Source organism: Cuculus canorus, chromosome 1, assembly GCF_017976375.1.
Source record: "Cuculus canorus isolate bCucCan1 chromosome 1, bCucCan1.pri, whole genome shotgun sequence".
Classification (NCBI taxonomy): Eukaryota; Metazoa; Chordata; class Aves; order Cuculiformes; family Cuculidae; genus Cuculus; species Cuculus canorus.
In genome coordinates this window covers 21197883-21221170 of record NC_071401.1, presented here as the reverse complement: position 1 = coordinate 21221170, position 23288 = coordinate 21197883, and the positions used below count along the sequence as shown (strand labels likewise).

The 23288-nt window shown below is 38.8% G+C and overlaps 1 protein-coding gene across 1 annotated transcript in view; it reads left to right on the top strand.

The window, feature by feature from the left end:
- ATP8A2 (ATPase phospholipid transporting 8A2) overlaps positions 1–23288 on the top strand; it is a 326264-nt gene that overhangs the window by 57448 nt on the left and 245528 nt on the right. The window contains exons 6-16 of the mRNA XM_054050686.1: positions 1936–1976; positions 3813–3886; positions 6717–6786; positions 7960–8087; positions 9105–9216; positions 9571–9736; positions 12370–12497; positions 13684–13761; positions 15757–15845; positions 16592–16636; positions 17622–17697. Coding sequence (XP_053906661.1) covers positions 1936–1976; positions 3813–3886; positions 6717–6786; positions 7960–8087; positions 9105–9216; positions 9571–9736; positions 12370–12497; positions 13684–13761; positions 15757–15845; positions 16592–16636; positions 17622–17697 — 1007 coding nt within the window. The remainder of the gene's footprint in view (positions 1–1935; positions 1977–3812; positions 3887–6716; positions 6787–7959; positions 8088–9104; positions 9217–9570; positions 9737–12369; positions 12498–13683; positions 13762–15756; positions 15846–16591; positions 16637–17621; positions 17698–23288) is intronic.

The following is a 23288-nucleotide window of genomic DNA, read 5'->3' as shown; positions in this document are numbered from 1 at the left end:
AAGTGGAATTTGGCACTTAAAATATTTCAGTTGAAGTTAATTTTTTTGTATTCAAATTCTCCATTTAAATGAAGTTTTCAAAATTATACTTAAAACTATAACCCCGTAGTTCTTCAGAGGAAGGCTCAAGATGCTCATTCTTGATGTGTATTGTGGGAATGAAAAGCTCGTTTATGTTCAACGTGGGATTAAGATGAATTAAGTTTAGTATCTGCGTGTGCCTTGAGGCTGCTTTTACAGCTAACTCAAAAGTAGTTGTCTGCCGGCCAATTAGCTCTGTTCTGAACTACACTGGCTGCAATGGGCAGATACTTGCTTCATAACATTCATATAGGCTTTGTGTTTATGTTCATGTTTATTTTTTTGAGCAGTGGTGCATCTTCAAAGCACATTTCCTATATTAAATTTCCCATTGGAAAGATTGGTTTGTTTTCCAGAGTGGGTTTGATATGTAGGAATTGAGTTCTCTTTGGAGGAAACTACATTGAAAGTTAGGCTGCAGGTGAGTACTGTATATCTTCATTAGGAGCTGGAGCATGTTAGGCTCTGAACTAGTGTTTTGTGTTTTGGACAGCTTCATATGATGGAGATGACATTGAATCTAGGGACCAGACTAAATGTAGTCCTAAGTGAAGCCCCCGAGCAACACATTGCATAGATGTAGAGATCTTGGCAATAACTTTTCTCATGTATTGATTCTCCCATTGCCAAATTATAGAATAAACCATGAACATTTAATACTGTATGGGATGCTCTCGAAGACTATGTAAGCACAGGGCTAGCAAACTACTGCAAACTGATGGGAAATGCTTGCCGTTCAGGAGTGGAGTAGAAGGTAACGAAACTGCAACCGCAAAATTGCTGAGCTGTTTTATGTCTAATGGAAGATGTTCCTGGATTGTGAGGTTATAAGTTAAAAGAAGAACAGTTGCTTCAGTAATTTGCTCAAGTGATTAATTTCAATAGCTAAGTTTATTTCAGCAAGCATGAAAGTGATATGTGTAGAAGTGAGGAGAAAACTGTTTCTATTCAACGTACAGAGCTGGCCTCTCCAACTCTCATCTGTTGCACACTATGCTTTCTGAACATCTTCTAAAAACTGCTTTCAGTGAAAGCACTGAGTTTGTTTAGGTACACTTGAACTGGACTTGGTTACTTGGTGATGATTTGGCATAAACTTTTGACTTTACAGTTTAGGCTAGGGTAGCATTAAATACACGTAAAAGCTTCTAAAGATACCACCTGGATGGAAAAGCATGCTCCAGGGTAGATGACCAATGAGCATGTCAAGACAGCACTATAGGACTTTGGCATTACAGGAGCCAATGCCAGTGGTTGTTTCCTTTCTTGTTTCAATGTGAGCTTCAGCATTTTGGTTTCTCTTCCTTTTAAAGCTGGTCTTTGCTTTTCAGTAGGAGTTTGAGCCCGCTTGACAGCTAAGCCTCAGTCCTGGAAGGGCAGTTGGGATGGTAGTGAGGTTGAATGTGTCAGAGCCAAAACTTAATGAATAAAATGCTAGGAAAAAAGATGAGAAGTGAAAAATCTGTGGTTAATTCACACGTAGAGGGGCTTCCTAGTATTGATTGACAGTGTTCAATATTGCTCTTTGTTTTAAGGAAGGTCATTTGCCAAACAAGTAGCAGCTGTGCCCATCTGTGTGTGTTAGTATGAAATGATGCCAAGAAGAAATTTGGCTGCCAACTGTCTAGCAAGTAATAAAAATGATATGTCTATATATACTAAGGGCAAACTGTTCTCTTTCTTGAATGAATATGCGTACAGCTGTAGACAAAAGTGTGGTCCCAGCTTCTGATAGGTACTTTGTGTGTGTTAGTTCCTGTTCTGGTCAGTGTGCTCTACCACTGTTACAGTTGTTTTGGAATTTGTCTGAGTCTTGGATCTTTATTCTGATCTAACTTGGAACTTTATTTGCAGTTCTAAGAAATGGGATGTGGCAGAACATTATGTGGAAAGAGGTAAGGAAAATTGGGAATGGGAGGGACTAGCAAGAACATGTTGAACTACTTTGACTGGAATAAATTTGGAGGCCTCATGTTACTGCACGCTGTGTGAGAATTCCCTGTTACTTGGGGTGGGAGGAATCCTTTCTGTTGCAGTAGTGAAAATTGCCCTGCGCAAGGCACAAGAGTACCAATCTTTAAATCCTAGTACTATGTTTCTGTCAAATGCTAATAAGCTGTTTGTGTCTGTGCATGGACAGTTAATTTGCTCCAGGGCATAAACAGTATTTTGTTTTCAGTCCACTTCTAGAAGAGTGACTTTCACTGCAATGTTGTATCTCCTCTGAAAGTCGAACAGAGACTGATTTTGCCACCTGTGCTAAAAAGTTATTGGGTTTTGAGGTTAGTAATCTGTTTGCTCAAACAAGAACACAAGCCCTGCTGCTACCTCCGGCACTCGGGTTCCATGTTCTTACAAGCTTTATGCCAGGACCTGGTGAGCCTTCTTTCTAGAACTTGCTGAAATTACAGAGGATATGTTGATCTAATTGTGACTCTGAATGCCCTTTTTAAGGGCAGAACTAGCCCTGTTAACTAACTAATAAATGAGGAAAAAGTAAACCTGTTTAAAACCTTTGGGAGATAAGACCCAAAAGCAATGCTGCTTGAAGTTTTAGGTTATAGTAGAAACTGAAGATGTCAGAGGATTCTGATGGCTAATGCTGATGCCTGTTTGTGTTGCTTCATTTCCTGTATGTAGCAAGGACACTGAATTGAAAGATATTTAAAGCTGAGTCTGGAATCTAGGAGCCTGAAGTGCGGATCTTATACCCTTAAGCACTTCTTCATTTGGCCTGCATATTTATCTAGGTCTGCATATTTTCCAGGCTTGTGCTTACTGTTGGGGAAGAACAGTTCTGTACTATCCAACTTGTTTACTGTAAGGCAGACTTCTGATCTTTTCTGTGCTGAAATTGGTAGGGAATTTGTTTTCAGTGGGGTCAGAGTAAAGCTAATGAATCTACCTGTTCAAACATGCCATCTGTTTCAATTTTTATAAATGAATGTGTTAAAATATTTAAGTCCATTTGAGACTCTCAGCAGTATTGGATGCTAAGCGGTCTGATACTCATCAGGCAAGCCTGGCTTACTATTTTGAGCGCGACTTTGTCTTTCTTAGAATGAAAATCCCAAGCATGTGTGAGTCTTGTTATAGCTGCTGGAAATTCTCAGGTCCTCAGTGTGCCAGAAAGTAGGGCTCCTATACATTTCAAGAGACTGCAGGTCAGGGAAGAACTGGTTGATACATTATCTATCTCTAGAGACAATGCTCCTTGCTGGTGACTAGTACATGCAGCGTATCTGAAGAGGGTTAAGGGAAAATTATAGTGATGACTGAGTATGTAAATAATATGGAGAAGAAATAAGAGAAACTCTTGATACTTGGGGAAGGTCAAGTTTAAAGTGAACTTTTTTACTAGGAAAAAAAATCTTTCTCTACGTTAAGTTAGACTGAAGGAAAAGTAGAACTCAAATTGGATAATAGCAGAATTTAAGAAAAAAGTTATTTTTACTAAATATAAGCCACTTATATTTAGTTTGCACTTTCCCGTTGACTAGTTTTTTAATTCTTCTTTTAATTGTTTACTTGGCTTTTGGAAAAGAGAAGGCTTTGATATTTCCCAACTTGCAGTGAAAAGTACTCTGACTTTCCAAATCACTCTCTGGCTGTTCTGTGCATGATACTGTTCTTTTAACTGGGTGAAAGAAAATAACCAACTAACATTCTCGACAAGCAAAATGTGTGTTTTTCTTTTCCATGCTACTGTACTCCTGCCCCTGACTCAACAGGTAGCAGTAGGAGATATTGTGAAGGTCACCAATGGGCAACATCTTCCAGCAGACATGATCATTGTTTCTTCCAGGTATTCTGAATGGGTGTGGAAATGATGTGGCTGGACTGAGGTGCAGAGGACACCTAAACTCTGTATTTGCTATAAAAAAAAACCCAAACAGACATCAAATGATACTGATTCTTCTCCACATCTAAATTTGCTCACTGTCAAAACAGTGCTTTATTAGGCAGTGATTCATGTATCACTTCAGATAAGTTCTTAGGGAAGAAGGCTTCTTTAAGATTTCATAGTATTATGCACCTGTAATTCATTAAGTGTATCAATGAGTTTGTTGGAAGACTGAAGGTCTGTTACATGAGCTTCATGCAGTCTGTTGCTCTGTTGGCTTTCTCGGGATACTTCCATTTTATTTAGGAAGCTTAAGTTTTCTTTCATTTAGTTCTACTGAGTTTCCAGAATATTTTCCTGCCCCTCAGGAAAGGTTTCTTTTGAACAGTAATTTTAAAAGGCTTAGCCCAACTGGTATCAAATCACTAGCCTGCAAAATAGCTTTTGGGCTTTGTTTGTGTATTCCTTGCCTTTTCTATGCGTGTGTGGCCCATCCCTAGTATGGTAACAACAGTGAACTGTTGAATCTTCTCCTTTTTTCTTTGAAGTATGGGGTAACTTCTTTATACCACTGTACTGGCAAACAAAGCTTGCTCATTGCTTCCAAAAGCATTGACTGCTATTTGGCTGCTAGTCTAGCTCATATATTGTGTTGAACAACTTACGGCCAAATCAAGACCACTGTCCCTTTATATGAGACTTAAACAGGGGACAATAGCGCAGTTTCTGTTCTTGAGCAAGTTTTTTTTCCTCATTGGCAAGCCGAATGACACGTTGCTCTTCTCCATAGTTTTCTTATGTCTGCATGCTTTTCAGCAGTGACTGTAGGTTGCTCTGGTCTCCAGGTCACAGTTCTCTTAGATGACCCAAATACTAAGGGAACATGTTTTCCAAGCTACTGCATTTTCTGCTCCATGCTCCTTGTCTGTGCCAGCCTTGTCGGCTGGTTTGTTAGTTTTTGAAAGCTGTATGGGGAAGCTCAGTCTTTTTGAAATGTCACACGATCAAAGATAGAGGTATCTTCATTCCATCTTATACAATATTGTATCTTTTAAAAACATACTCCAAATTTGAAATATGCAGTGAGCAAGTCTACTCTTTGACTTAAATAACTTCCTGTGTTAATGTTGTGGAATAGTTGTTTTATTTCAACTTCTCTAATGTATTATACTAGAAATCCTTCTGATTTGTTGCTTAACTTGCATGGGTCAGCTTTTCTTTCTACACTTTTAACCTGCTGTGACTGACAATTGCATAATAACTGGAGAATTTAACCCCAAGTATGTTGATTTGGGAGAAGCTTTGCTTGAAGTAAATAGCAATTTCTATGGCAGTTCTGTTTTACAGTTGGCATTATTCCCATGATACTTTTAAATTACAGTACTGAGTGTCTTCAGTTTGCCAGAAAGCTCTGAAGGGGTAGAGTCCTATGCTTGTACATGTTTTTATTTCTAAGCTGACTGTCAGAGGTGGAATCAACAGTAGTATTTATCTTGAATCTCTTTCCCCCCATAGAAGAAGGTGATGTCATAGGAATTTTACATAGAGAACAAATTTACATGAAGGAAAAGAAAGATTGGAATCCAGACACAACTTTGTATGGAAACACTTCCACACCTTATTTGAAATGAGAGAAATAGTATTGGAAGAGTCTCCCTCTTGAGCTGCTTCCTTCAGTTGCAGTGGATAAGGTCTTTGTGACAGAAAGAAACCTGGACTCAAGCTGGACTTAATCTGTGGCTTTCTTGGATTCAGACTTCAGTTTCCTGTATAGGAGGGGACAAAAAGCCAGACCCTGAACATTTTCTTAAAAAAAAATTCTCTGGAGAGAAACATCTAGCTTCTTACTGTGTTATAAACGTATCCATCTGTGTTATAACTATTTTTGTCCTAAGGAGCCTTTATTACTAACTTTTCTGCTGATTAAGTACTTTTCCAAAGTAACATATTGTTTTAACAGCAAAAGAAGTAGCAACATCTTAAGAATATCAGAAGTGAGATGATGAAGCAGCATGTTTTTAGTCTGGATGGAAACTGATACACCAACAGTAGCCTTGCAAGACAGTTGGTTTTGGTGGTGCCATACAGAGGTTGTGAAGCTTAGGGGGCATGTCAGGTGCAGATCCACGATAGAAGTATCCTTCTTTACCAGAGGTGCTGCCTAGGTCTAGATAAGAACTCAACTAACTGAGAACTCACACTTCTGAAGAAAACTTTTTGCCCTTGTTGGTAAGGGCAGAAGCTTCTCTGGAAGGTGGAGATCAGAGCCTCGATTTTTAGTCTTATTGTACCTTTTGATTCTCAAAAAGGCTGATTAGCAGTGACTTCAGATGTACCTCAAAGTCCATCAGCTTTAAGGTGGTTTTGCAGCTGTGTTCTTCTGCATACACAGTTCACAGATGGAACTCAATAGCAGAGAGCACTACACTCTTCTTCCAAGCTCATCCAAGAACATCTGCTTTTTATGCTGTTTGATACTTAAAATTCTATCTATAGCTCTTGCAATCTGAAGCAATTTTATGGATTACAGTATAAAATAGTCTTAAATTCTTATTAAGCTTCAGATTTAGACTTGTCTTTCTGTATGATTTGTTGTATGAGTGTTCATATCTGAAGACATCTCTGTAAAATGTGTTCTTAGAGCTGGCTCTTTCATGGTCATACATGAACGTTCCGGATTTTTGTATCCCGCAGTGCTTTGAAGAAATGTATTTATCAGCTGTTTTAGTGCAGAAGTGCTATATAAAAGAAGTATTCAGTTTTAATATTGATAATCTTATGCTCCTTACAGTGAACCACAAGCCATGTGCTATATTGAAACAGCTAATCTCGATGGGGAGACGAATCTTAAAATAAGACAGGTAAAATAGTTTCACCTTCTTTTTTTTTTTTTCAGACCTAATATTAGCTACAAAGCAGAGTATACCTTGCATTACAACAGTGCAAGTATTCTTTATAAAGAAAAAAAAAGCATCATATTTTCAGGTGTCTGTAGCCTTCTTTTCATCAGATAGAAGCCCAAGCATTAATGCTTCATGTGCAAGTCTAAGGAACTAATCTGGAGGAAATATTGTAAACTAACAAAGGCAAATCAAGCAGACCTTGGCTGTGTTTTGTTAAAGGTCTATTAAGTGGAGTTGAAGTGCTGTATTTAAAATTAAGAAAACAGCTGTGCTTGTTATGGGAACTGCTGTTTCTGCTGTCATGAGTGCCTATGTATTGCTTCTGCTTCTGTGCTCAAAAGTACCTTTGTTTAATATATTTTTAAGTTATTTTGTTCTCTCTTTGTGGTAAGCTGTGTAGGTTATTTGGATATCTTTAGTTTTGTTGAAGAGGTACTGCAATAATGGTGTTGAGAAATAGTTCAGAATCTTTGCCTTCTTTTGCTACAAGAGAAAAATAAGATTTTTGAAATACAAATAATTTTTTTTGAAAGACTACATATTTACTGCTGTTGTAGAAATGTGGTTTACTGTCCTATTTTATTTGCTTCAGGACACATGTTTGTAATACAAAAATAAGGTAGAGCTTTCTAAGGCCTCCTTCTGGTTTGCAGTGCTGCAGTCAAAATGTGGCAGAAGAGATGCTAAATGGCTCGCACTTAACAAAGTGGAGGTGCTTATAGAGGGATGACAAACAATGGAGTCTTGTATGCATACAGAAATGGAGTAGAAATACATTATGTTACAGCTGCCTGATGGGTTGATAATTGACCTTGAGTAGGCATAATGGCTGCAGTGACCCAAGGGAGACTGCATTTAGGAGTGACTAGCGGAGCTATACCTTGAGAGAAAGGCCAGGCCTATTTGTGCTGTTTGTCTCTTACTTCCTCCTACATATGGGGATGGGACTTTTCTCATGGTTAAAGGGAGATGATGTAGGCAATATAACTGTGTTGTGCAAAGGGATTTAAACCAGCAGGATTATGTCTGTAATGCTTCTTCCTTGCAGAAGGAGTTATTGAATACTCATTTAAAAAAAAAAAAAATCTAATAAGTTTTTGATAACTATTTCCTTTGAATTGTTCTCTGCAGGGATTGTCTCAAACTGCTAGTCTCCAGTCAAGAGAAGAATTGATGAAAGTATCTGGAAGGATTGAATGTGAAGGACCCAACCGTCATCTTTATGACTTCACTGGAAATTTGCGCTTAGATGGTCAAAGGTATTGACTTGACAACAAAGCCATAAATTCACTTGGCTAGGAAAAAATGTTTCCGATGTTCTTTTTGTCTGCAACACTGATCAGACTAGCATGCTGGGGAAGAGAAGGGTAATAATTAACAGTTGTTAATCAGAGCATCTGCTAGTATAACATAGTTATAGCTTCCTATGGAGTCTTCTGATTATGAGAGAGGTTTATTTGGAATCATAGTGTTTTCTAATCACAAGTAATATCTAAAGAGAAGAAGGAATAGGGGAAATGATTGGGGTTTTTAGTGCCTCTTTGTTATAGGAGGTGTGCAGAGGAATTGGGGATCCTTTCCTTTCTAACCAGAGCCAAAGGCTGCACCATATTCAGATCCATAGAAAGAAATGATCCCAGAATCTGGAGTCTTTATCAGTGCGACTTAAATTTCTTGCTGCTCTTGGAAGATAAGGACTTAGTTTTAGTACCTGAATCCACGGGACTTTAAAGGTCAGCAAGAACATACAGGTTTCATCTGGCTCTACCTAATTTTATGCACGAAACCTATGTTCCTTGGGCAACTCAGCTGAATAGTGAGAGATGCAAGAGTAGTAGAAGATGGTGTACATCCCCCTTGGGTGGGATTACCTGTGTGATTCTTTTCAAGGTGCTTGTTTAATGGCAAATGTGAGGTTATAGTGTACTGGCAATGGATGGTCTCTTAGCAAGTGTCATGCTTCTTTGTCCTCGATGTGAGAGAGAACATATTGGCCAAAGTGAAGTGCAGAGTAGGTTTACGGCTGCCATGGTTCTTAAGTCCTGGGTAACTAGAACAGCCCCTTTCCATAACTTTTGCACTGCTGCTTTTTGGAAGGCATTAGACTTGCAAACACTTCAGTGCTCTCTTGAGTTGAGTGGACACGAAGTTTTCCTTCTTTTGTGTTTTTGGTTTTTTGTGGTTTTTTTTTTGAGGGGGTAGTAAGGCTGAAAGGAGAATCGCTTTCCTACAGTGTTACCAATAATTTAAAGATATGCATACTTCTTGCTTTGCAGCCCAGTTCCTGTTGGTCCAGACCAGATCTTGCTGAGAGGTGCACAACTGAGAAACACTCAATGGGTCTTGGGTATTGTTGTGTATACAGGACATGATACGAAACTCATGCAGGTAAAGCTTTTAAGGAGATCTAGAGCATGTTCTAACAGAAGCTGGTCATCTTTCATCTATTCCTCTTGTCTTTTGGACTTGATTTTATGAAATGATTTGACTCGCTGACAGTTAGTGGAATGGACAACCAGCAGATGAGCATATTAGGTTTTCAGAACTGAATGGTTCTGTTTCTATGAGCAGTTTAGAATATTTACTCCTATTATTACTTTGTTGAATTTTGCACACAATACCAAGCTAAATAGAGTTAAGTAACAAGTTCTATAATGGTCTCTAAAAATAAAGGTAGAGTTTGCCTCTGCAGTTTCCTCTTATATCAGTCATTGCTATGTTTTTTTTCCTACTGCTGTTCAGAATTCAACCAAAGTACCTCTGAAGAGATCAAATGTGGATAAAGTGACCAATATGCAGATCCTGGTTTTGTTCTGTATTCTCCTGGTGATGGCGCTTGTGAGTTCTGTAGGTGCCTTATTATGGAACAGAACACATGGTGAAGTTGTCTGGTACCTTGGCTCCAATGGTGAGTATGCAGGCAGTGTGCTAGGGATGTAGCAAACTGTAGGGCTGGCCAGGCTCTTAGCTTTGCTAAATTAATGCATAAAGTAAGAAACCAAGAAACAAAGCCTGTTGTTAACATTTTGATGCCCAATATTTTTTTTTTTTTTTTTGGGAACAGGTTAGCATGGGTGAAATTCCCAGTGAGACTTCTGTTAATAAAACCTTCTAAAGGTTAGGTAAATATCACTGGGCTACCACTCAGTGGGCAGGACAGAAACAAGAGGGCCAAGAGTTCTGCTTGGATATTTGGTGTTCAAGTTCTTTCAGCTCTGTCAGGATGCCATGCATAAATTTCATAGCAGCTTATGTACTGCTGCCTTAGGTGTCATGTCTGACTGTACCTGACTTAAGATAGCGGATATTGATCTGATGGTACTGACTTCAACTTTACGCTTGTGTACAGAAACAAAGGATTTCTCTAGCTGTTTCAGTCAGAAATGCTTATGTGATCTTGTGGTTGAGAACTTAAAAGCTAGATGTTATTTTGCCTTTATTGGGTGATGTTTCAGTCATTTTGGCTTCTGACTCACGTTACGTTATAATGAGAAAATGGATCTTTTTGCACTTATTAAAGCATTCTATTTAATTTCATTCATAATCCTTGAATTTATTAGTTCAGATATCAAACACGAGCATTATGCAGATGCTTAAGAATTAAATAAATGGCTCTCCAGTAGACTTCTGACTTTCGGTTAGCTCTAAAATATATTGCTATAGACACCTTGAGATGCAGATCTGAAAATAGTTCTCTCAAATGGCAAATGGTCTCTTCTGGTGATGGCAAAACAGATGGCAAATGGCGTCTTCTGCAGTTAAGAACTGCAATTGTGGTGGTAGTGAAAAAAATTGGTATAGGAAGAGCACGGGAGTGCCTTATATTTGACTCTGGTTTTTAGTAGTTGTGATGTCCTCTAGTAGCAGTATCAGCAACTTTTGAAGTTTATTCCCCACTCTCCCCCCTGCTTTTCAATGAGGGAATGTAAACTTTATGCCTTCTAATGACAGAAGTAATATTGGAAAAGATGAATTAAACAAAATTCATTAGCTTGTGCTAATATGAAACAGGTGCAACCCCTAATAAACTAGTAGTCTGTATAGATGTGTTTTCTTTGTGAGTTGAATGCACAATTTATGTTACTCCTGTAAATGCCACACATGGGAAAGACAATAATTCAGGCTATGGGGGTAGATACTTAGAGGGGGCTTATAAGAAAGATGAGGCCGGACTTTGTCTTAGAGCCTGTTGTGGTAGAACAAAGGATAATGGTGTTAAACTAAAAGAGAGTAGATCTGTACTAAATGGGAAGAAATTTTTCATGATGAGTATTGTGAAACACTGGAACAAGTTGTACAGAGAGGTACTATAAGTGTCATCCCCGGAAACATTAAAACTCTTGTTGGGTGAGGCTGTGAGCAACCTGATCACATTGAAGATGTCTCTGCTCATTGCAAGGAGATTGGACTAGATTATGTTTAAAGGTCCCATCCAACCCAAACTATTCTATGATTCTACATTAACTTTTTATGAAATGTCTAATTTCTATAAAGACTGTATTAAGAAAAAACCCTTTTCCTATCAAGCGTGCTTCTAATCTTTCTGTGAATGGATTGAGGATATGGAATTTATTGGTAGTCACGCTTGAAGTTTCAACCTAGGTGCACCTCCAAGTCTTGCTCTGATCTTCATTAGTTTTCTGCAACTTTCTCTGGCTTCCACCTCCTAGTTTATTCCCCTGCCTTTTTACCAGCTTGTATGTAACACTGAAAACCCCTTCACTGTGGGCTGGGACTGAAGTTGTGCTGAGTGCTCTGCATGCTGACTCGTGCTTCTCTAAGCTTCAAGGACAGTGGAGAACAGACAAACATGGAGATTTTGTATGTAAAGAGAAGCTGTAGGTGGCAACGTGAATAGAAGCCTCATCTATTCGTGCCTGCTGTCTATAAATTCTTACCCTTCCCTTTAGGACCAGTTGTGCTGGCAGATTTACTTCAGTAAATTGCCTAATGTTTTCACCACTAATAACAGCTCTTCTGCTTAAGCAGGATGCCTTAGTTCATTTAGTAGGTGTCTGTTTAACAGTCAACTTGTTCTTATAGTTTTCTTTAGTGTGAGTAAAATCTATCCAAGCTGGCAGATTTTAGAATAAATTTCAGTCTTTATTTTTTGATTTTCTAATTCCATTAGGGCAAGTAGGCACTTTTCATAAAGTTATGTTACTAGTAATATTCGTGACTAAATGGAGGCAGTTCACACATTAGATAAACCTCTACATTTGGGTTATAGCGTGGAATTTCATACTTCTCACCATCTGTTTAGCCAAAGTTGTTCAGAAAGTGTTCTGTTCTCTGATATAATATCACCAATCTTGTCCTTCACCTGGTGCATAGTAATGCTCTGTATTCAGGGATGTGTTCTGTGCGTGTTATATTTGTACTATAGAAATCAATTTTAAAAAGGTTTTTGTGCTAGGCCTTAACACACTTGGTGATCACTTTAGTGCTACTAAGTTTTATCAACCCAACTGCGAAAATATGATTGCCCTGTACTGTAGCACTCAGATTTCTGCCTTCTGTCTGTTGTTTTTTGGTCCACAGAAATGCTGTCTGTCAACTTTGGATACAATCTGCTGACATTTATAATCTTATACAACAACCTTATTCCAATCAGTCTTCTGGTGACATTGGAAGTTGTCAAGTTTACTCAGGCTCTTTTTATAAATTGGGTAAGTAACAAGAATAAATGTATTAATATCAGCTCTGGAAGGTGACATTGAGGAAAAAAAACCCCTCAAAACCGAAAGAACTACCACCCTGAAATCTTAATCAGATTGTTTGATGGCATTTCTGATTCAGCATCTGGGAAAGGCAGAGAGAAGTTCAGAGGATGTCTTCTGTATTTATTTTGTGTTCCACAGGAAATTTAAGATCTAGTTGTCGGAAGATCCTCAGTCCGAATGATAACTTTCGTATATTTTCAGCTTTCAGGATGGGATGGAAGGCTCAGCATTTTGGGTTGAAGGAGGTCTCTCAGCTGACTCATGTTTAGTAAATATCTTCTAAACTTTTCAGTACACTATGGCTTCTTTCAGTCACAGCAGAGGGAAAGACTAGACTTTTTTATGGGCGTGGGTGTTTTTTGGGGCAGGAGGTTTATATACTGAGGCTGGACTTCAGATAATAATAGTAGTATTTCTGTAAGGAGATGAGTTGGTCGTCCCATATGCAGCAGAACAGCAATCTGTCTGTTCAGGGAAGTTTTGACTTAGAAGTATGTTTCTCTTCAGTTGTGGACCAAAAGTACTGTATCAATGTTTCTTAACATGAACAAAACAAAGGAATGCCTTGTCTTGGTATGTATCAATCCTTAGACTTTCAGCAAAGTTGTAGTGGTTCCTCTAAAATAAAACAAGCTTTAACATGTCTGTTTGGAGCTGCTTATAGTGTATTGGAGATGCTTGACCAGCTTATCTGAGAAATTGCTTTGGTTCATGTAGCAGCTCTTTTGCTTACTGTCCCAATAAAATCTAGTCATTATGATACTGAGTCACTTAAGTGGTCTCTTTGCACTAGCCAAATCCATGATTAAATTGCGTTGTTGTAATCAAAACCCAATGTTTAGCCTGGCTAATGCTTGTTAGGACTTATTCCTACTGTATGGAATTCTTAAACTGGAGGTGCAATGAAGAAAGTGATAATTGCCTGTAATTGAATTTAGCTTTTCTCCTGTGCGTACAGCATGCAGGTATACTTTGTAAAGGAGGCACCCTTATTTCACTTGGGGTGCTGTTCATCTCAAGCCTTCAGAACCTCCACCAATGGATTTAGTCAATCAAGCCAAGCTGGAGATGACTGAAAGGAAACTAGAGTATAAGTGTTTAATTAATAGGTCTAATTTTGTTCTCATTTCAGGACTTAGATATGTATTATCCTGAAACAGATACACCTGCAATGGCCAGAACCTCAAACCTTAATGAGGAACTTGGGCAGGTAAGACATGTTCTTGAGTGTCATGTCTGTGTGAGACGTTCTGGAAAGATAGAAGGTATGATAGCATGCTGTATAAACCTGCTTTATTCTGTTGTTCTCTGGCTCAGGTTAATGGGACATCTTAACCTTCAGTAGTCCAGTTTTTAAATGTAAAAAACAATGAAAGATCACAGGATTCCATTCAAGGTTATATAGGCAGCTGTAAGCCTGGGAATTGAAACTTCATTTCTTATGTTCACTCTGACTTTTTTCTTCAAGGGTGTTGCAGAGTTGCTCTTCAGTTATGATTGTCTATACTAGAACAGAATGTACAGGATTAAGCTTGGCTGAAGAGCAGGCCAACAGCCTCAGCCCATGTTCTTAGTTCTTCATGTTTCTGACCATCACAGGAAAAGCATAAGGGAAAAAATACAGTTCAATTTTTAGTTCTTTCCTTCTAACATTTCAGCTTTCCTTTCAGATAAAGATAACTTGTATTAATTTGTAATTGTTTTAGGAGACTTGTTACAAGCTATGCAAATGAGATTTTTAATTTTTTTTTTTTTAGAAGTGGGAAGGTTTACCGAAAACAAGGTTTCTGGAAAAAACAACTTTGCAATTGGAATTTTGTAGTACAATTGAGAAATCATAGCTTTTTTTCCTTGATCACCAGTCATAGGTGGTCTATGAATTTGATAATTTGTGTGAATTTATTGTTGCTACATACATAAACATTTTGTACTGCTCAGCAGAGTGGCTTTTAATTTGATTGCCTTTTTCACTGGGATTATTAAAATTTTATTTATTGCGTTGATAGGGAGTTATCAAGCTCTAAATTATGGTAGTGTTTATTTCCAAAGTAAATTATCTTATGTGGCATAATATATGTTGTTTGCCCATGTGTTTTAAGAAACTACTTACTAGTGCTTGCATGTAACTAGAACAGATTTGGCGTTTGTTGATTGAATTGTTCACAGGTGCATTTTACAATTTTGTTATGTGCTAGAATTGCTAATATCTTGAAGTTTCTCAGATATTTGGGTAACCTTTAACTTGTAGTACTGCATTTCCAGTGCTGTATTCAGAAGCAGTGTAGTGCACAGCTGAAAGGTCACTTAACTAGTAGTGTTGTGCACTATATTGAACTGAATTGCAGATACTGAGGAAAAGCTTTTTGCCGTTTGAGGCAGTATATTGTGGTCTTTAAACTGGTAACTCCTATGTTAACACTATTCCTTCCTACCTGTTGTTGGTTTAAAATCTTAGCTGGTGCAGAGGTAAAATGATGCGGAACTTGGCTTGCAATTCATTTTGGTCTGTTGTGGTCTACTGAAGGGGGGAATATTGCGTCTGCTAGTGCTCCAAGAAGGCATGTTGCTATGTTGGGGTTGTCTCAAAGTTCTTACTCAAAGTCACTTCTTTCCATTAAGAGGTGGTCAGTGTAGGCAGTGCTGACTGTGACTGTGCATCTTGCAGTTCAGGACTGCTCATGACTGGATACCAGAAAAAGCAGCTTGTATAAGCCTGCAGAATACCACTGGGACTTGCTCTAGGATATTCCTGGCCTGGTACTGATTGTAGGGTAAAACAAAAAACCAAAACAATTCCTTGTAACCTTCAGAACACTGAATTGATTGAGTGTTAAATTCTAATGATGCTTCAACAAGTTTAAAGATGGTTTTAATTTCCAGTCTTGTTCTTTGATATTAGTAGAGCTGAAAGAGTTGATGAATGTTAGCTAGCACAAATGTCTGTGCTGACCACTCTGGGGCCTTGGCTGTTGATACCTACTAATTGAACCTTTGTGCGTGTAGAGATATAGAAGAAATGAAGCCATTAAATAACTTCTTGTAGCCCTGGTAAGACAAACTAACCTGTAATAAGCCTGTATTGGCCAATAGTGTGACATTAGAGCCATACATCTCCCAGAATTTTCCTGATACTTGATATGTTTTCCACTTGGAGTTTTGTTGCTTTGCAAGTTGAAAATAAGACTTTTTTTTTTTTTTTTTCCAGGTAAAATACCTGTTTTCTGATAAAACAGGTACTCTAACGTGCAATATCATGAACTTTAAGAAATGTAGTATCGCTGGGGTGACATATGGGTATGTATGACATTGTTAGAAACTCTGTAGCTTAATATATGCTTCATAATGGTACATATCTCTTATATCAGAACAGGGTTAGAACATTCTGTTCTTCAACAGATATTTTAGTGTATTTTAAGGTCTCAGTTAATACTTTTTATTTTTGTGTCCTCCAACCCAAACTACGAAATGCGGACCTGAGGAGTAGCTTACATGAAACAAAGAAAGCTTTCTGACTTTTAACATGCTTTCTAACTCACCTGATGATGATGAGTTAAACTAAACTGTAAGTGCTAAGTAACCTTTCCAGAGAAAACATGATGCAGCTGAAGGGTGGCAGTTGGCAGTCCCATTTCTGAGATTTCTTCAGATGAACCAGAATTTCATTATAACCACCTAGCTGTAGAGTTTATATTCCTTGCACAGGCAAGTTACTCACTGTTTTTGTTCATTTTTTGACAAAAGATTCCCTTTGAGCCAGTATTTCATAGCAATTGGCCTCTTGACTCTTAAATAATGTATTTGGCTTACTTTAAAATGAGTAGTCTTAAGATCTCTGTGCAAGTTAACCTTTGAATTTCATGGTAGCTAAATCAGATACCTCAAAGGCAAATAACTTGATTCAAATATATGACCAGCTGAACTCATGGTTCTTGCATATGTTTGTATGTGTGCTGACTCAGTCTTCACCTTCTACCTATTTTTTGGAGGGATTGGAAAGTGGATTAAATGTTCATGTTGTTTACTTTTATTTTACCCTTCAGTCACTTTCCCGAGCTGGAAAGAGAACGCTCATCAGAAGATTTCAGGTAAATACGTTCTAACATATTTTTTGTTTTGTATAGAAGAGAGGGACAGTCTATGTAAAGACTGCTTCCCAAGTTGGGAGTGTAAGAAGCCCAAGGGAGCAACGTGTTTTAAGTATTCTTCCAGCAGGAGCCTAATGTAGAGGTGGCATGTGGTGATCCATCTCTTCTGCATAGAGAGATGGTGGGTGAAGGAGGGGTGAGCGGATAGGCAGTTCCTAGGGTGACTTGGGTGGTTACTATTACACTGCTTATTTACAATTGCAGGTAAGAGTTACAAACTAAGAGTAACCTTCTTTAGCCTTACCTCTAGTTAGAGGCTGAATGTTACTCTCTACAATCACCAAGTTCAAACTTCACTAGGAGAAAAGGTGTTCCTTTAATAAAATGCTATGTCTATGCTATGTGATGACGTGTTGCTGCTTTTGCTGAGTCTAACTTCTGTGGGTGCCTTTTTCTTCTGGTATATTGCTGTTTTAGTCATTGCCTTTTTTTCTCCTCATATGTGGGGTTTTTTTTCTAGTCAGTTCTGTGGAAGACTTTCTTCCAGGTACTAACTTCGAGTACTCAGTCTTAAAGTCCTCCAGGGATCAACTTGAAGCAAAACTTGCTGACTAGAGAGGGAGCTTTAGAGATGTTGATCTTTTATCTATTTAGAAAACAGATCAACCTGAACTCGGTGTATTTCAAGTGTGCTTTAAAACTGCTTCTGCTACATCTGCCCTAGGAAGTTTGTTGACACTTGAATGTTCTCCAATACACTTTGAAGTATAACTTTTTTTGGGGTTCTTGCTTGGTGTTCTGAAGAAGTTGTTGCTCATTTCCAGCACATTGTGCATTACTCATATGATCGTTTCACAATACTTCCAAGGACAGTGGAATCTTACTTTGTTACTTTGCTTTTCCTTTGCTTCCCAACAAAATAAATAAAGTAATAAGATTGGTAATGCTGCCAATTATGTTCGAATATGTTTATCTTACTCTGCAGTCAGCTACCTCCCTCTACCAGTGAATCATGTGAATTTGATGACCCAAGACTGCTGCAAAACATTGAAAATGACCATGTAAGTCTACTCTTTGAATATCGTGTTTCTGAGACACCTTTTTCTAGGCCTATCTGGAATTGAATGATAAACCAATCTGATAAAGTCTACTCCACAGGTGTGTCACATAGGCACACAGAGGGGGTAGATAGGAAACAAACCAGCTCCCCTCAGTGCCATTCTGCTCGTTTGTCTTAATACTAAGTTTAGAGGAACAATGACATTGATATGGATACCAGCTAGTAATGAAACAGCTTCATAGATGCTAGTGTACATGGAAGATAATGTCTTCTAGCAAATGATGGTAGAAATTGTAATTCTTTAAAAGAAAATCTTCTTAGTGTTAAAACATCTGCACAGTTAAATACCATTTTTAACAGCAATCTAGAGCATTGCAAGATCATCCTGGTGTGAGACTTGTGTTGGATATTGCAAATGTTGTGAATTCCAGCTGTGCAAAGGATGTAAAAGATGGGATTTAATGGCAAGATTAAGCTTAGCCTGAGACTTGATTAGCAATATTGGCCTAACTGATTATGTTCTGAAAGGACCTAGTCCTTAAGAATGTGTCAGTTAACTGCTTATTCAGAAACCATGTAGCTAAGAAATGCCTGACTGGATGGACATCAGACAGTTTAGTCACGTGCAAAAAAAACTGTGACCCTTCTCTTCTGTGGAAGCTGTCTCACAATGTAGGGGGATTGGCAGGCATGAACTGAAATGACAAGTTAAATTAGCTGATTGCTTCCTTAGATGGCTAACTTCTGTACCTGGTCTGGTAAAGTTGAGTACGGGCATCTAAAATATAGTTGGAACATACTGTTTTGTGTGCAGCAAAACTTTGCTTTCTGTTTTGCTTTACAGTACTTTGGAAATATTTCATTTCTCTCTACAACTACCTGAAAGGAGGTTGTGGAGAGGAGGGTGCTGGCCTTTTCTCTCAAGTGACAGGTGATAGGACAAGGGGGAATGGCCTCAAGCTGTGCCAGGGGAGGTTCAGACTGGACATGAGGAAAATTTAAGCAGAAGGCCTGGGAAAGTGGTTGAGTCACCATCCCTGGAGGTATTTAAAAGATGGGTAAATGAGGTGCTTAGGGACATGGTTTAGTGGCAAATAGGAATGTTTGGACTCAATCTTTTCCAACCTAGTGATTTTATGATTTTACTTAAGAACTTGAAATGCAGCATGGTGTAAAAGCCTGAAGGAATATGTAATTGCTTTGTGTGGCACTACATAATTCTCAGGGTGATAGATCCTGAAGAAGGCTCTAACCTTCAAGAAGGTGGTCCTCCCAGAACAATGTTCTGGTTTCCTGTGTGGCTTTTGTAATCTGCAATGGAAGGATTTCCCACTGGACAAAAAAATGCAATGAAACTGGTGAAGGGTCTGGAGCACAAGTCTTATGAGAAGCAGGTGAAGGAACTGGGACTCTTTAGCCTGGAGAAGAGGAGGCTGAGAGGGGACCTTATTGCTCTGTACAACTACCTGAAAGGTGGTTGTGGTGAGGTGGGTGTTGGTATTTTCTTCAAATTAATAAGCAATAGGATGAGAAGAAATGGCCTCAAGTTGTTATCAGCATCTGGCAGCAATGGTAGGACGTGAGGGAATGGCAGGAAGATGTCGGGGGAGGTTTATGCTGAATAGTAGGAAAGGCTCTTCACTCAGAGGGTGGTGAAGCACTCGAACAGGATCTCCGAGGAAGTAGTTATGGCGCTAAGCCTAACAATATTCAAGAAGCATTTAGAAAACACCCTCAGACACATGGTGTCAAATTTGGGCTTGTCCTATGCAGGGGTAGGAGTTGGACTCAATGATCCTTGTGAATCCCTTCTAACTCATGTCATTCTGTGATTCTCTGAAGTCTGTTTTTTACATACTGAATCCTTATGTGCCGTTTGCTTTTGGCAGGCAACTGGAACAGATAAACACTGTTGTAATTGCACAGCTGACTGTTGGGCTGAGCACCTTGTGTGAACTCAGCCTTTGGACAATCAGTGGGGAAAGTTCTGGCTCTTAAGACTTAGGGGGTACCTTGTGTAAGTCAGAGATGTCTTTTGGAGACTGATTGTACTGGAGGGAAGGCTGCCACCTACTGACAAGTGTGGATGTAACACTAGAGACAAATTCAAGAACTACATGTAATAGTTTGCTTAGGAGGTTCAGATTCATTTGTCCAATGGCATCAGGGAGATGAGGGCTGGATTACGGCATAGTAGGAGAGGCGAGAGTTGTATATTTCTAACCCATTAGCTTTTTGCCTTAGGTCAGCTGTTAAGGTGCATAAACTGTTTCCTTATACCTGAAACTCCTTGGTGTCTTAGTTTTAATAGCTAGTCAATAGACGCAAATGCTTTTTATAGGTGTCTGACTACCTCTACTCATTTAGTGAACTCAGGTGATTAAAACTGAAATGTTCTAGCATAAGTTGCCATGGGGGGTCAGATGGTGCTGTACTCAGCTGGGCAGTGAAATCTCTTCAAACATTTGCCCTTTTGCAGCTCAGGTTCTCAATGTGCTGTCTCTCACAAACAATAAGTGCCCATTGTCCCGGTCCTCAAGATTTTTATTTCTTTTTTTTCTTCAGTGCAGTCACAAATGTTAGACCTGTCTCAGTGCCAAGTAATTTTCTTTCCAGGCTGAAAATAAAAAATAATGTACTTGTCCCCATGAGACTGTCTTCCATCTGCTAGGAAGACTTCTAACATCCTGCATCGCCTCTAAATTTCATAGCTTTTTCTGGGCCACTGCTGTGTGTAAGGCCTGACTGATGGCCAAGTCCACTCTTTAGTAACAGTTGAAGAATTATTGCCCTGCAGGAAGCATTCCAATGGAAAAAAAACCCCAAACTTGTCTGGAAAACATGTGGAGGTTTCTCATGGCTTCTTTGGGATTTTAATGTGGAAGAAGGCTTGTCTGCCTATACTTTTACTTTGTAACAGCTTTGGATGAACTGTGCAGCGGTGCCAAGAGCATGGCTTGCTTGTTCCTATGGGGAAAATGGTGTGAACTCTTTACTGGAATAAGAAAAGATAAGTTATTGCCAAAATCTTCAAAGAAGGTTTGGTGAATATACTTGGTTGTTATCTTGTTGCTTGCAACTTGTGCATATGCTGTGAATAAACTCAGCATGGATATGCAAGCTTGTTTGGTGTGGGGTTGTTTTTTACACTGATGATAATGAGTGCAGGGAATGAGAGCAAGAAGTGAAAGAACTGAGAAACTTGGATCTCATTCTAGACTTCTGTTTCCCTGGATTCTCTCTGAACTTCCTCTACTATTTCCAATCCACATACAAATCCTCTGTGGCCTGCGAATTACTGCTAGGGAAAGAAGCAGTAAGCATGTTGCATAGCTGCACATGCATGAATTGATTCAGTGAGTATGTGTGAGGAGTTAAGCAGCTGTCTAGGCAGAACAGACGTTGGTTGTGTTTGCGTTCAGCGTTAACCTCAGTGCAGGTGTACATTTATATCTCCAACCTATTTGCTTGTTTTCATAAAGTGCCTGGGAACTGAGGCTTTTATACTGTCAGTCTTTGAATTGACTGCTGTTGTCAGCTGATCCTTAATTCTGTAGGAAAGAAGAACAAAAAAAGCATGTTACTGCTGGAATGAAAAGCTGGAATTTAAAATACAGTAGGGGAGAATAGGTTCAGGTGGTGGGAACATCTGGGGTACTTGAATTCAGAAAGTAACTGTTGCCTGAAGTCTGTCAAAACATAACCATTTTACAACTGACAATTACATTTGTTGCAGCTTGATGAGAAATATCTCTCTTTTGCTTTTGCCTTTACTATGCATAGGACTTCAGTGCTTTTGCTCAAGTACAAGGCATTATCTTTAATTATAGGTAATATTTCAGTGGCTTTGGACGAGATAAACTTGTACTTAACTATAATGATTTTCAGATGCCAGTTAATATGTTTGATTGAGTGTCTGAAATATCCTGATCCCCTTCAGCCTTACTAGCCTCACTGTTTTAGAAATGCTCACCATGGCTGGGTGCTCACAGTTTTCTAGGTGTTTTAATAAACAAAATAGTAGGAAGATAACATCTTTTTAAGATGGCGAGTCATAATTCTCCCTGGTAATAGAATAGCTAAGTATTTTAGTAGCTTTCCTTGGCAGAATGTGCCACATTTGTGCAAAGTAGTAAGTTCAAGTTTTTAGACTGTGCCTTAATATCCCATTGGCCATTTCTAGGCCATTTGCTCAAGAACCTGTCAGTCCTGCTCATCTAGAAATACTGTGAAGGAGGCATTGATCTGATACTGTTACAAATAAAAGGAGAAATGTGCAGCTTCCTGGTAACTTTATTGGGCTGTGAGCAGTTGGCTAGAATAATGGAGTTTCTGACTTCAGAGTGAGAAGGCATAGATAAAGATGTGTGTGACAAATGTGCAAATGTGTAGCTCTGCAGAATGTAGCTTGCTCCCCAAAAGACGAAGTTTCAACTTTTTGTTCCTTCTGAATAAGGAAAAAACACAAACTGACGAAAACTTGTGATACAGCTTCCTGATCAGTGGTCTATGCTCTGCTTGATAATCGAAAATGCTACACCTTCTAGATAGGGAAGCTTGGCTTTCAGTGTAGGTAATGCTTTGTAGACAACAATCCAGAAATAAGAGACTGTCTCAATGTGTCTATAGTTCTTAACTAATGGGGCCGTGTGCAAAGTAAGTTTAGTCAGCAGGTTAAATTGTTGGCATAGGTGATTGTACACAGGTGTTCCATGGTTCTTTGGGAAGGACATAGACAAGAAATAGCTTTCAGACAGAGATGTTGGCACACAGCAGGGGATGAGAATATGGGGAGAAGGCTTTTGGAATGAGAACTACCTGCGAATGGATGAACAAGAGACCAAAATGAACTTTGTTCCTGCTACAGATGAAGAGAGAAGGAAAAAATGGGAGGAAAAAGAGCAGACAAACATGTCTTGCAGAGGCCATCAGTAAGAATTTAAGTACAAAAATGGCAGAGGCTTGCTTTAATAAATGAAAATAAGTAATAAAGCAGAATCAGTTAACCTCTGGGACATCTGTTTTGTGCTGGAGTTAGGCTTGGCGTGATGTAAGGGATGTATTGCCGCAGAATCCATTAATGAATTTTTTCTTTGCAACTCTAAAGCACTAACTTTAATTCTCTACCCTGATTCATGCCAGTGCAATAAATATTGTGTCAGTGCTGGGACAATACAGAAAGGAAACAAATGACAGCTGTGTGGAGGAGCTAATGCGATAAACTGGGCCTCTCTGGTGATCTCTTGCTATAGAATGGGAAGATTGCCATGAGATCTATTTTGAGCTGTGACAACAGCAAGACAGCAACAAATTACATTGCTGGTTTGAAAGCAGAAATAGACACATAGGGAGGCTTGAAACTTAGGACATTACCAGAGACAGGTTGTTTCCAGCTAATGGGATATGTACTATGAAAGCATGTAGGAGTCTAGGTGACACACGTATAAGGACGACATCAAAGCTCTATAGCAATGGATGCTATAATGAGAATCTGGCAGACTGCGGATTTTGAGATAAAACTTGCATTGCCTTCTCTGTAAATAATGGAGCAGCAGTAACCTCTTGACCAGTAATTTGCCATGGACTTAACAT